The following is a 13934-nucleotide window of genomic DNA, read 5'->3' on the forward strand; positions in this document are numbered from 1 at the left end:
GGAAACCTGGATACTGAGCTTGTTTCCCATGGCAAGGACAATGGGGAGTGGACAGGGAAACCACTCTATGCTTTTACATATTCCACAATTAGATTCACATTTCTTCCTGTTCTAAAATGCTCATGCTGTCACCAGTACGTGTCCAGTCCTTTCTCTCTCTCAACATTTCTTTCTTTAGGCAGCTTTGTAACAGTCAGCGGCCATCCAGGAAGCCTGAAAATAGTGTACTGTAGACATTACATCAGAGACAAGGTGAAAAGACTCTGACGACTGGTCAACTGCTTTCTTCCTTCACATCACATGAATCTTCCACAGTGACAGATAATTAGGTACAGTTTAAATCCCAGCTATCTACCATTATTCACCCACGCCTTATATTTGGATAAGGCCAAATTTACCCCAATTCCTTTTCATATCATGTCTTCTTTTTTTCAATATCTGTTGCCCTTTGCAAGCTCAAGTGAGGCTCTTTCTGATTTCCTGACTCAATAATTCATATGGGAGGATTTTCAGAAACTCCTTGTAGTTATCACTTGGTATCAAGTGGGTTTATACCACAATCTCACTACTGCTGGTTTTGTTTTTTAATTCAAAAGAACGTTTCACTGTTAATGGGTGACCTACAGCACAAAGCTACCAACTTCCTATTTCCTTCTTTCTCCCACTTCTTTGGGGGCTCTCTTTAGAGGTTCCTTTCATCAAAAGTCTGCAAAGTTTCATATACATATTGCCACAGAGCCACAGAAAATTAATACCAGTGACTTAATTAAAGAGCCTCTGTTACAAGATTTCATGTCAATATGGCTTCAAGACTTCACCTCCAAGGCCTCTCTCCTCTTCTGGGTGAGCGTTCCCAACCTGTCCCACTGGTCACAGATTTTTTGGCATCGATCGTTGACATTCACAGCATCATGATAGTCCAGTTCACTGTTAAAAGTGACAAGAAATAGAGTCACTTTCCCAGATGACACAGGGGAAGGTGGACACAGGCCCAACACACACTGCCAGGTTTAAAAACAGAAATCTGGTAAGAGAATTGGCAGGGTCTTTCAGGACTGGGTTCATCCATCCATCGTAAACATTGTCACTCTTGTCATAAAGCAATGAGAATTAGTAAAACCTGTGCTGATGTCCAGACTTCTCAACAGAGACTGCCACTGTCTTCCTAAGGTCTCAGCGGCCTTCATTCTCCTTTCCTTTTCTCTGTGAACCTCCCCCAACCCAGCCCCGCAGTGTGATGTTTAAGTGGCAATGAACCTGCTAAATGAAGCCAACTATGTAACCTGAGGACAGTGCTGAGGGCCAGGCTGCGCGCCACAGTGACCAGAACAGCGAAATGAGTGACAGGGGGAGGTAGGTGTCCTTGGTTCCCCTGGGAGGGCGCCCAGCCTCGCCGCTGGGTGGAGCACCACATCCAGAAGGGGGCTGTGACCTTGCCTAGCACTTCTACAAGGCAGCAGACCCCAGCCCTTCCACTGAAGGGCAACAAGGTTCTGATTTGTCTCAGGCCATTAGCATGACAAGCAAGACCCAAAAGATTCCTTGCTAGGCTGGGCCGCAGCTCACTTGGCTAATCCTCCACCTGTTGCGCTGGCACATCGGGTTCTAGTCCCGGTCGGGGCACCGGATTCTGTCCCAGTTGCTCCTCTTCCAGTCTTGCTCTCTGCTGTGGCCTGGGAAGGCAGTGGAGGATGGCCCAAGTGCTTAGGCCCTGCACCATCATGGGAGACCAGGAGAAGCACCTGGCTCCTGGCTTTGGATCAGCGCAGTGCACTGGCCATTTGGGGAGCAAATCAACAAAAGGAAGACCTTTCTCTCTGTCTCTCTCTCACTGTCTAACTCTGCCTGTCCAAAAAAAAAAAAAAAAAAAAAAAAAAAAAAAAGATTCCTTGCTAAATACTTTCCCTCATCAAACCACCTATGCATCTTAGTGGAATTTTTGTGAAGTAATTTAAACTCACCATTAAAGCAATACTTAACTAGAAAGTTAACTGAGCATCTCCAGGGATCAAACTTGGAATCCTGTGCAAAAGTTAATCACCTTTTAAATCAGGATGGCAGTGAGACTCCTGGAGGTTTAAAGACATCTTCCAGAGACTTCTTCAAAACCAGGTCAGGACAAGACAAGTTTCAAGAAGTCCCCTCCTACCCCACCAAATCCATTTCCTGGAGGCTCCTGTTTAGTTCCTACATCAGGACAGTAGTTGTTCACTGCTTGGGTACTTTCCTTGAGTAATATTAGCTAATGCTTATTAAGCATTGTTATTCTTGTAACTGGACAAAGGAAACCCAAGTGGTTGGTATCTAAGCGTTCTTCTCGTGGGTAGGTGGCTCCCCATCACTTCACTGAAGCTTCCCCAGGTCTCAAGAACAAACTGTGGGGGACTGGTGCTGTGGTACAGTGTGTTAAGCCACTGGCTGCAGTGCTGCATCCTATATGGGTGCTGGTTCTAGTCCTGGCTGCTCCACTTCTGATCCTGCTCCCTTCTAATGCACCTGAGAAAGCAGTGAAAGATGGCCCAAGTGCTTGGGCTCCTGCCACCCATGTGGAAGACCTGGACAAAGCTCCTGGCTCCTAGCTTCAGCCTAGCCCAGCTCTGGCTGATGTGGCCATTTGTGGAGTGAACCAGAGGATTGAAGATCTCTCTCTCTCTCCTTCTCTCTGTGTAACTCTGCCTTTCAAATAAACAAATAAAAATCTTTTTTTTTTTTAAAAAGTGGCTGAGCCACATATATATAAATTGAATCTGAATAATATTCATATTCTACACTGGGTTAAACTGTACTTATTGTTGTAAGTGGGGAGAAAAATTCAAACAACTAAAATATGCTAGAATACAAAACAAAAAGGTTAGGGATCCCTAAAATGCTAACATTAAAGAGAAGAAAGTGTTCTCAATAAAACAAAAAATTCCCTAGGAAACCTACTGATCTACAATGGCGAGGCAAATGCTTGCCCTTCCATAGTAATTCTCATGGTGTATGAATACATTTCTCCCTCCTCTAATTCATATACAAAGGTTCTGCATATGTCTGCTTGCAAGGAGTTAAGGTTTGCATGACTATTTTTATACACTTTGAGAACTACACAACATTTCTAATTTATTTAAGTAAAAATGAAAGGGATGTTAATAATAATAAGGGCACAGCCTAAATTCTGTATGTGTGAGTCATCTCTGTTCTGTGTACATAAATAGGCAGTGGGAACACTAGGAATAATAGTAATAGTAAAATTATTACTTAAATTTTACTGGCAACACTCAAAACCATTCCAAATTTCTTTTAGAAGCTGTGATAGAGCACTAAATAATTGAGGTTTTTTTTTCATCCTTTTATTTGTAACTGTTAATGAGTAATCAAAAAAACTAATATTCAAGAAGTAGGAAAAATAAGATCATATAGAGACCACAAATATCATATGCAAACTGGATATAAAGATCACAAATAATTAAGCATTTATATGGACAAGATTGAAACAGGATGCTCTTTAAAGAGTACCCATCTGCTAATTAAGGGGTTTGCTCTGGCTGAAAGCAAAGAACATGGTTATTTTAAAATGTCATAAATTCAAAGGCATTTTTATTATTCATCTTTCTGAAGTTACCATGAGATGTTAGGCTCTAAAAATTCTGCAAATATATCTTTGATTCCAATGAGTGGGGAAGGAGTAGGAAATGAGATGTTGTGTTCATCAAAGTGAGGCAGGGGTCTTAAAACAGTTCAGAAACACTGCTCGGAGGCCCTCTCCATGGAGGCAGCCATGCCTGGGGCACACACAGCACACAGCAGGGATCTCAGGATGCCTGCGGAGTGGTTAGCTCATTGCCAGTTCTTCCCAAGAATCGCAATGCATGGAAATGACACAGCACTTATTGGGTGACAAACAAAAGCAGGGCCTTAACATCTCTTCCATTACAGGTGATTTTGGTTTTCTGCCTCGTTTTCTGGACAGGCCTTAGGTTCCGCCTCCTACACCTAGCCTGGGTGAGGCTGCCTTTCTGTGCCTTTTTACAAGCCTCAGGCCTCTGCATGGATTTCTCATCCTCTTGGAAGCAGACCTGCCTGTGCTGGGGTTTGGGGTGCTGCTGGACGGGAGGATAGGGGATTCGTCCAGAACCAAACAACCAAAGCTGAATCCGTGTCTGTATTTGGAGAAACAGGAAGAATCCTATTCAGACAGCTCTAGCCAGGAAGGAAAGGCCAGTCTCCCTTGCCCCTCTTCATCCAGAGCCCAGGTCGCTCCCACAGCCCAGGGGCTCCCCGGAGGGAGGACGAGGCAGCAGCACGTACTTCAGCTCCTGTGCGATGGCTGCGATCTGCTCCACACGGTCCTGGTGCGCGGCCAGGTCGCTCTCAAAGGCCTCGTGCTTCCGCAGCAGGGCCCGCACCTCGGTCAGGGATGCCGACTCGTAATCCTTCTGCAGCAAGATCTGTTCTTTGCCTGCAAAGGTGGCCGCAAGGGAGTGTGAATACGCTGGTGTCACAGAATGGCCTCTCTGCGCCACCCAAGTGCACCCACAGGGAGCATTGAGATCACAAGCAAGCAAGAGGCCGAGTACCACTGGCCTGAAGACACAATCAAGCATCTCTGTGAAATTCAGGCTGTTGCTTGCAAAGGATGCACCAGCCGCTTGAGGGGTTCACATCTTGACACACAGGGCAGGGGGAGGGGGATGCGGGTGGGAGTAGCACTGAATGCACTCAGAAAACCAGAGTTCTATTCCTCATCATCTTAAGTGGTGTCTGCCTGTCCAGCAGGATACTCTATTGAGTTAGTAATTCCTCCCAAGAGCCACTTGGGATGGTTAGCTAAAACCCCTGTCCTCAGTTCCACCCCAATTCTTTTTGTTTGAAAGCTATACTTTCTGTAGTTAAATGCAGCATAAGCTTTGTGTTTTTTTTTTTCCTTGATAATAAATATTAGGTATTTTCCTCTTTAAACTTCTTTTTACTTCAAAAAGTATGTGGAAAATAGAATTAAAAGAGTTTATTTTGGTGCAAAAAATTTGAAATTCATGTATGTTTGTATTTCCCCATTAATATTTCCTCAACTGAGCAAGTGCTGTGGCTATAACTGAATCCATATGGATCCCTGGTTAATGACCTTTCAGGATTTAATTGTACAAAGCTGGAAATGGAGAACGAGTATTCATATATTTGATGATGACAACGTTGCACTGATGATGTGTCAGATACTCATTTTAAAACTTTAGGAACTCATTAAATCTGCATAAATATCCTACAAGGAGGGTATTACAAAAATCCTACAAGGAGTATCCCCATCTTGAAGAGGACAGTGAAGCCAAGGAGAGGCTAAGACCATGACCAAGGCACTAAGCTGCTCAGTATCAGAACTGGGTCTCTACCCTGCCTGGCTCCAGCATCTGTACCTGTAACTACCTGCTATGTACTTCCAAGAATCATACATGAAAAAATAGGGGAATGACAGTGAGATAAACAAGTCCGGTTCCAGAAAATGATAACTTGCAGTCTTCCCCTCCAATCAGATGTTCCAAGTAAGATGTTATGTTGCTTTGTGGTATTTAATATGCATTTCATTGGCAGAAGCTAGAAGATGGGCCGGGGCTGTCTGACTCACAATTAAGGAATAAACAGTTAATTATATAATCAAATAAGAAAGGCAGAAGGAGGCCAGGCCTTACGTAGGTAAGTGTATGAAGAACACATTTCAAGTGCCATATGATCTGCTTGATTATAAAAATCAATCTTCATGCTTACCTCTTGAAGTTTAGCACTGAAATAAGACAGCAGAAAAAGGTGAGGACAGCTGCCCACAGCATCACCCAGACGCCGGAGATACAGCTAGTAATGATGCTTGGTGGCTCTGTGCCCAGCTCAACTCTGAGGTTTCAAAACCAAATCCAAGTCTTGGCTACTTACCATAAGCCCAAGTTTCATGCGTTGAGGCCTTCTGCCTGAACTTCTCAGCCAGGTGTTCCAAGCGCTCTAGTCTCCGTATCTCATTGAGCAACCATTCCTCATAACCCTTCTCTGCCTGCTCCAGCCTCTGCCAGGCACCAGCAATATCCTGGGATGGTTCAAGGACAAGTGAAGGCACATTCGTCACACTCTGATCTCTTGGACCCTCTTATGAATCCCCTCCACAGTGTGTTTGACCGTGTTTCCTACACCCTGCCTAAGCAATCGTTCAACCACTTTGGCTTCCAAATGTCTTAATTATCACTGGGACTGTTTAGACCTCACATTGCTGACTAATCTGATGCATTTCCAGATGTGGACAACGATGAATAGGGGCTAAACTTTAAGGCTACAAAGAGATAAAATATCACAGTGACTCCATTCAAGACAAGTCTGATTCAATGATGGGGATGACACAGCCAATCAGCCAGCAGCAGCTAATGACAGCCAGCAGCATCTCCCACGTAGCAGGTATTAGTGAGAAACTTTGTAAGGGCAAAAAACACCATGAAGTTCCCTTCCTGCTTGTCAGGAGGGACAGAAAATCAACAACTAATTAAACAAACAAGTTCATTTCAGATAGTGATAAGTGTCATGAAAGAAAAACAACTCAGGGTCAAGGGTACTGAGAGCCGATGGAGGTAGTTCCTATAGGTTATTTAGAGAAGACGTCTGAGGGGGTGGCATTTGAGCTGAGACCTCAATGATGGAAAAATCCAGTTATGCAAAGAAGTGAGGAACAAGTGCTCCTGGTGGAGGAACCAGCTCAAAGCCCTGAGAGGCTCAAGGTGTTGGAAGAGCCAAAGTGGATCATGGTGGCCACAGCATAGCGAGCTAGGGCAGAGGCACAAGAGGTGGGATCAGCAAAGTGGGCATGGGTCAGACTGTGCCAGACCCTATGGGGCAGGATAATGAACATGGACTCCATTGCAAATATTTTGGGAAGTTGCTAAGGGGTTTGGAGAAAGAAGCTGCAAAGATCTGATGGATATTTTTAAAAGATGACAGAGGCTGCTCTATGGGGGCTGAATTTTAGGGGGCAAAAGAAAAAGAGAGCCAGTTAGAGGTTACTTGCAGTCCAAGAAAGGGTAGGGAGGCTTTACATGGAACAGTGGCAGTGGAGGTAGAGAGAAGAGCAGTATTTTAAGGTACAATCTGGAAGGACAGTCAGTGGGACTGGCTGCGGAACCGCATGTGAGAAAGTGACAGAAAAAGAAAGTGAAAGATGAAGGCTTGGATTTGGGGCTTTGGCAATGAAGGGGCCAGTGCAGCAATTTACTGGGAGGGAGGAAATTGTAGGAGGAGTCTTTTGGACATCTTAGGTTTGAAACTTTTTTGAGACGTCTAGGTAGAGATATAAGGACAGGTCTGGAATAGGGAGAAGTGAGAGCTGAAGACAGAAAAGTGGAGAAGCATCAGCATTACAGGAGGTAATTAAAGCCAAGGTCTTGATGAGGTCACCTAACAGGTATAGATAGAGTGCTCAGTGCCAGGACCAGGAGCCATGCAACATTTACAGTTGGGTAGAGGATTCAAGGCCTTGAGTGGAGATGGAGAAAACTTTGCTGATGAGGGGAGAAAAAAACCAGAAAGACCAAAAGTTGGAAGAATTTCAAGAAGGAAGCAACAGGAAATTGAGTCAAAGTACTGAGACATTCAGGAATGTGAAAATCAATCTGACAACCAGTTTGTCACTGACTCTAATGAGAACAGACTCAGGGGAGCAGGGGACAGAAGCCAGGACAATGCAGTCTTGGAGGTGCAGACAGGGGAAGGGAAAGCAGCACCACAAAGAATTTCTATATGTTCTGCTGTGAAGGGAGTCAAGAACCCGGGGAGTAGCCACAGGGAGCGGTGGTGAGACAGGCTGTGATTTCTGTTTGTCAGACTCTACAGTGAGCGCTTTTGTATTCTGATGCCGGTGACTGAGTAAGGGGAGAAAACGATGATGCAGAGAACAGGGAGGAAAATGTAGGACCAAGACTTCGAGAGGGAGAAATGGGTGGGCAGTCACCGCAGGGAATAAAGGGCACACGATCCAGACACAGATGGATCTGCTGAGGGAAGACCAGGCAAGGTCGCGAGCCAGGGGGAAAGGAGGGCTCATCCGCCAGGCTTTCTTAGAAGTCTACTCTGGGAAGTACCACACCAATGGTGGTTGGAACCAAGGAAAGCATGGAGGGCAGGAGGAAAACACCAAAAACAAACTTGTGAGAGGGCCAAAATCACATCCATATAACTGAAAAGATTCAAGGAGTCGATGCTTCCTTCTCAGCAGCCCACGAGGGAAGGGACCAAGGTCAAAGCCTTGAGTTACAAGAGAGGGCTTCGGATGGGCCACGGGGGTTGGCCTCAGCTACTCACCGACACCATCTTGCCCTCGGAGGGCATGAAGGCCGGCCGGTTGCTGATCCGCAGCTTGGTCTGCAGCGTGTTGAAGTTGATCTCCAGCTGGCATTTCTCCTGCACCTTGGGCGGCTTGTGCTTCCGACGGTAATCTCGGAAGTCCTCCAGCTTTTTCTGCATGGCTTTCATGGTCTTCTCAGGAGTCCGGTTCTCAAGCCAGGGGATCGTGCGACGAATCCATTCCAAAAGCTACTCCCAAGATACAAAAATATTGCTGAAAATATCAGCAAACAGCCCCCCCAGTTAAAAAAAAAAAAAGAGGCACCTGATAATTTGGAATGGATTAACCTAATGTTCCTAAAATTACCAAAGGGTGGTTATGAATCCACTGACTTAAAAGAGGGGAAAGGTACCTCTATGCTTGGTAGCATGAATGACATTTTCAGTGTTCACCCATGACACAAGCGAACACCCCAGTGATACCATACACAGGTAGAAAACTTGATGTCAGCACGTCAGGTCATGTTTTACAAAAATGTGACATTTACAGGAAACTCAGGGACCAGACATTAGCAGACAAATGCTGGATGGAGCTTTCAAAGGAAAAAATAAAACAAAAAGGCCTGACATGGCAGAAATATAGTGTAGCAGATTCAGCAAAGAATTGAGTTTCACTTAAATTTTTTTTAAAAAAATCAGCTTAAATCTAATGAATTTATTTACTAGACAGGTGTATTGTAAGCCTGGGATTGACTCAGTGCCGAGGGATATTTACCATTTAGCTTTTAGATAAATCTGTATGACATAAGTGAAAATGGTGGTGAATTCCTAGGGACAAAGGACACACCCTTTTTCTTGAATTACTACCTAAAGGTCTTGGAAATTATCTGATGGAAGCTTCATCATTTGCACTTACACCTTCTGATCACTTGGAGATGACAGATCAGAATAAAAAAAAGTTAAAATGGTGAGAATCTGAGGGTTTTAGGAGAAGAAATGAAGGACCAAGTAGGAAAAGGAAAAGATGTAATCAGTGAGGATCACCTGTCCTTCCATCCTGGTCACCCTTCATTCCTGAGGTTTACAATGGGCGTAACTGCCATCAAATCAAACTTTTCCATGGTGGCCATAAAACAGCATAAGCTCCACATCATTAGACAGAATTAAAATAAACTACTCAGGGCAGGCGTTTGGCGTAGCAGCAGTCAAGATGCCACTGGGGATGCCTGCATTCCATATCAGAGTACCTGGGCTTGAGTCCAGGCTATGCTCCCAGTTCCCGCTTCCTGCTTATGTGGACCCTGGGAGGCAGTGGTAATGGCTTAAGTTGTTGGGTCCTTGGCACCCACATAGAGACTCAGGTTGAGTTCCTAGCTCCTGGCCTTGGCCTGGCTCAGCCTGTGTCATTGCAAGCATTTGGGAGGAGTGAATCAGTGGATGGGAGCTCTGCTGTCTGTCTCTCTTTCAGGTCAAATAAATAAATAAAGGTTAAAAAATAGAATACTCTTTGGGAAGATTTATTACAAGTATCCTGATTTTTTTCCCAGTACAGACTAAATCTCAGCTAAGTCAGAGGAAAAGTCATTTGGTCTTGAACACATGCTACTGTGCTTGAAAGGATGTGGCTGTGAGCCCACACCTGTATTAGGAAAATACATGCGGAGGCAATGAGGAGACTACCCTGCTGCTATTTATGCTACAAAGAGAACAAAAAGAGGAGCAACATGGAAGGTGTTGTTGTAACCAAGAATCTGGCTGAAGATCGTGGAAAGGCACCACAGAAACTTGTGCACAAATGACCTGGATGGAGGGCTCTGCCTTCCAGCATTGTTCCCCCTAGGTATGTATACAGGCACACAAGGCTAAACCACTTCTTCACAACAGGCTGGTTCACTGTGTGGAGCAAGGCTTCCAAATATGGTGCATATCTTATGGTGTGGGTAGCCAATGGAGCAGGAAAAAAAAAAAAAAACAATTAACGCAATGTCATGGGGGGAAGGGGTGTCTGACCCTGGGTGCAGAGCTGAGAATGGATTCACATTCTACTGTCTTAAAACATGCAAACTACCTCTCTGCTACAGGATCATTGGGAAGGCCCTTGGGAGTACTTTTGCACCAATACTTATGTTGCTACAAGATGAACAACCTCTAAAATCAAGCATTATTTTCCTACTTTCATCCTATCTGAGATGAAAAATGCAAAAAAAAAGAAAACACTGACGATCCATTTTCACCCCCTGTGCCTCACCCCCTGGGTGAGTATGGACAGAACTGGGGTCACCAATGTCCTTTACCTCACTTGCTAGCCTCTCATATTCTTCCATCAGCCTCTCATTCTCTTGATTCACAGCAAGAACCTTACATATCCTGTTAGCCGCTGTCTCGGCCTGTAAAACACAATAGGTAAACAGGACAGCTCTGTCGACGGGGAGGCACACACACAAGACTGACCGTGGCAGGGGATGAGGTGACGAGAGAGATGGCGTGCTGTAAATGGTGCAGATTCCAGGTTAGGGTGAGAGAAGATTAAGGGGATGGCTTTTTAATACTATGAATCATTTTACACCTTTTTTTAAACATAATTTTCACACAGACTTACACGGCAGGCTGAGTGTACTGTAGGGAGTAATGGGAGATACCATTAGTCTAAAACACAGCTTTGGAAAACATCAAGCAAGTTAGTAACAGAAAAATATGGATCAAGGAAACCAAGATCTGAACACTCCACTGATCTCAATCACAGGGTGGGAAATCTCCAGCATCAGCCCTTAGAAATGAAAAACTGACTGGGTCCTGAAAATGTGAGAGTATTTCATAAAGTTCATGGAAAAATGGAGTTAAAAATGGTTTATTTTGGTGAAAAAGTATTTTGAAATCCATGTATAGTTTTTTCATATTATACATTTTCCATGAACTTTCTGAAGACCTCTTGTATGCATGGATTTCAATTTTCTTGGGGAGGGGCAAAATAAATTCATCTTTTAAACCCATTTTCCCATGAACTTTTTCTCACATATATAAGTCATTGTACTTGAATTCACTGTGGCCCTCATCTCTTGAAATGAATATGTAGAGCTTTCTAGATAGGATCTTCCCCACAGGGTTATGCTTCCTAAGAAGTCACTGAGGTGATCAATTGTTCTCTGTTGTTTGTGGAAGGAACTTGGGCCAAGAGTGGCAAAGTGCCTTGAATCACAATATGATGAATCAAGGAGACAAACTTCAGGGATCACAGCCTGTCCCCAAGCCTCACTTTTAAAGTCCTAGTAGGCCTGATTACAGGCCAATTTCCACTTCTCACTATTTCCTATTTATTTAAGGAAATCACAGATACAACCCCTAGGTCCACCCCTGTCTATCAATATTCTTTACATGGACATATGTAAAGGGGCAAGCAACAGAAAAAAGTAAGTATGCAGAAAGCTAAGGACATCCTCCCACAATGGATGGGGATACTTGCAAGGTTGTAACATTATCATCCCTTTCACCATTTCACTTACAATAAAATTAGTCTTGAAAGATGTTAGGACAAATTACTGAACGGTGAAGGCAATTTCTAGGCAGAGGACAACTACTGGGCATTGGAAAGGCATTTGTTTCTTCTCACCATGTGTCCACATTTTCATGCTCCCCATTTTTTTTTTTTTTTTGTAAAACACAAATGTTTTTCACAATTTACCAATGAAATAAAGGAAGTACCTTAGAAGGCAGGTAAAAATACCTCGAGAATTGTCTAATGTTAACGCCTTTTTTTTTGTTGTTGTTGTTGTTTGCTTTTAGCACACAATTTGGGACTTATCATATTAGCTCATTACAAAACACTTAGAAAGATTCCAAGGTAAGATGTGAAGCGCACAAACACACACCCAGGTACGCACACGCAACTAAAATCAGTGCAGAAGAGCAGCACAGCAAGCTGGATGGACACGTGTTGAATACCTGCTCTGCTCCCGCAAAAGCATGGTAGAAGCAGGAAACGTAAGTCATGATGGCTCTTTCATCGGGTTTGGGAGTATTCACAATGTCTGAGTGGGGAAAATAACACAGGACACGAACACACACACACACATGAAGAGGAGAAACCAGGGTGAACAAAGGGAAGAACAAATCGGTTTATGCTGACCAATCTTCTGTGTGTTTCACAGGCCCACGGTCCTGAACCTCAAGGAGACTGTGCAGTATTAAAAAGATTCCCGAACAGAATGGCTTGAACCAGCTTTTTTTTTTTTTTAATCAAACTGAGGGCTTGTTTTCTTGTCCATCCCTTTATATTGACTTTTAAAAGAGCACTCAATACATTCATATGGAACCCGTCTACTTCATATAGAGCTGGGACCCCTTCCTCACAACTCACAAGGACCATCCTTCAACTGTTTCAAGACATCTCCTGTTTTTTTTTTTTATTTGTTTATTTATTTTTTTTTTGTTCTAAAGAATACAGAGGATCTTCAAAAAAGTTCATGGAAAATGGAATTAAAAGGTAAGTTTATTTTGGTGCAAAAAAATTCAAATCCAGGCATAGTTTTTTTTTAATAATTTGCATTTTCCATGAACTTTTTGATGTGTCACTTTGTAAGATGCTGGAAATAACAGCAGGACTGTACTGTGCCATCTGTCCTGCTACCTACCTATCCCCACCCTCCTAATTGTTGGGGATTCCTACTCTATACATTGTTCTAGTTTATGTGAAGATCAGGTTTAGTACAGAGGGGACATCTCTTAATACCTTCTATACATACTTACCATGACATTCAGAGAAATCACGAAGAGTAGCAAAACATCTAAAGGGCAGGGTTTATACCTTTTATGCTTATTATTGATGTAGGCAGGCATACAGGATAAAACTGATCAGGTTTGTGAGCTGGAAGACCACACCTTCACCACATCCCCATGCGACCTCACAACCCTACCTGGCCACACCTGTGTTAATTAACCACTTCCCTTTGGAAGTGAATTAAAGGCCTGGGACACGGTGGGCACAGCCCTTTCTTTTTTTGGCCTTTTGCCAGTGTGGGCCCATGCTGCCCTGGACCTTCAGGCCACCCGCCCCATGCTTCCTGGCCTACATGCTCCTCCATGTGGCTGGCTCCTGGTGCTCGGTATGAATCCAGATTTCTCTCTCTTTTAGATAGGGACCTCACTCTCCTATGCATTTCTTTCACTGAATAAAAAGCTTAAAACTTGTCATGATGCTTTGTTCATTTATCCTGGTATTCAGAATTCTTCTCTGAATATTAGGCAAGAACCCATACAGGCTTATTAATATTGGGAATTTATTAATAAGCACACAGTGATATCATATGGCACCCCAGATTCCAATATCATTATGGCTCTTTCTACAATTTTTCTGAGCCTGTTGAAATAACCAAGAGGAAGAGAGGAACAGAATTATGTGGATATATATTCTTTCTCTGTCTACCTTGACAATACCATTTGTGATGAATTGGTTTTGAACCTTGTTCATACTCTTGGGTCAGTCAATGGACAGAATGAAGTTAAAACAATACCTCATAATTCCCTATGTCAAAATCTAGTCACTGGGTTTCCAGAGGCTATAAACAGAAAAGTTATGGGTTTATGTAACTTCATGGAATCTTCTGGAAAACAAACATGAACAACATACCACTGCATGGACAGAAAAGGAAGTT

The 13934-nt window shown here is 43.5% G+C and overlaps 1 protein-coding gene across 1 annotated transcript in view; it reads right to left on the bottom strand.

Moving 5' to 3' along the window:
* Positions 1–13934, bottom strand: part of ACTN2 (actinin alpha 2) — a 76549-nt gene that overhangs the window by 16481 nt on the left and 46134 nt on the right. The window contains exons 8-13 of the mRNA XM_051821489.2: positions 12226–12311; positions 10581–10673; positions 8305–8535; positions 5902–6049; positions 4291–4441; positions 819–927 (exon numbers count right to left, since the gene is read on the bottom strand). Coding sequence (XP_051677449.1) covers positions 819–927; positions 4291–4441; positions 5902–6049; positions 8305–8535; positions 10581–10673; positions 12226–12311 — 818 coding nt within the window. The remainder of the gene's footprint in view (positions 1–818; positions 928–4290; positions 4442–5901; positions 6050–8304; positions 8536–10580; positions 10674–12225; positions 12312–13934) is intronic.

Source organism: Oryctolagus cuniculus, chromosome 13, assembly GCF_964237555.1.
Source record: "Oryctolagus cuniculus chromosome 13, mOryCun1.1, whole genome shotgun sequence".
Classification (NCBI taxonomy): domain Eukaryota; kingdom Metazoa; phylum Chordata; class Mammalia; order Lagomorpha; family Leporidae; genus Oryctolagus; species Oryctolagus cuniculus.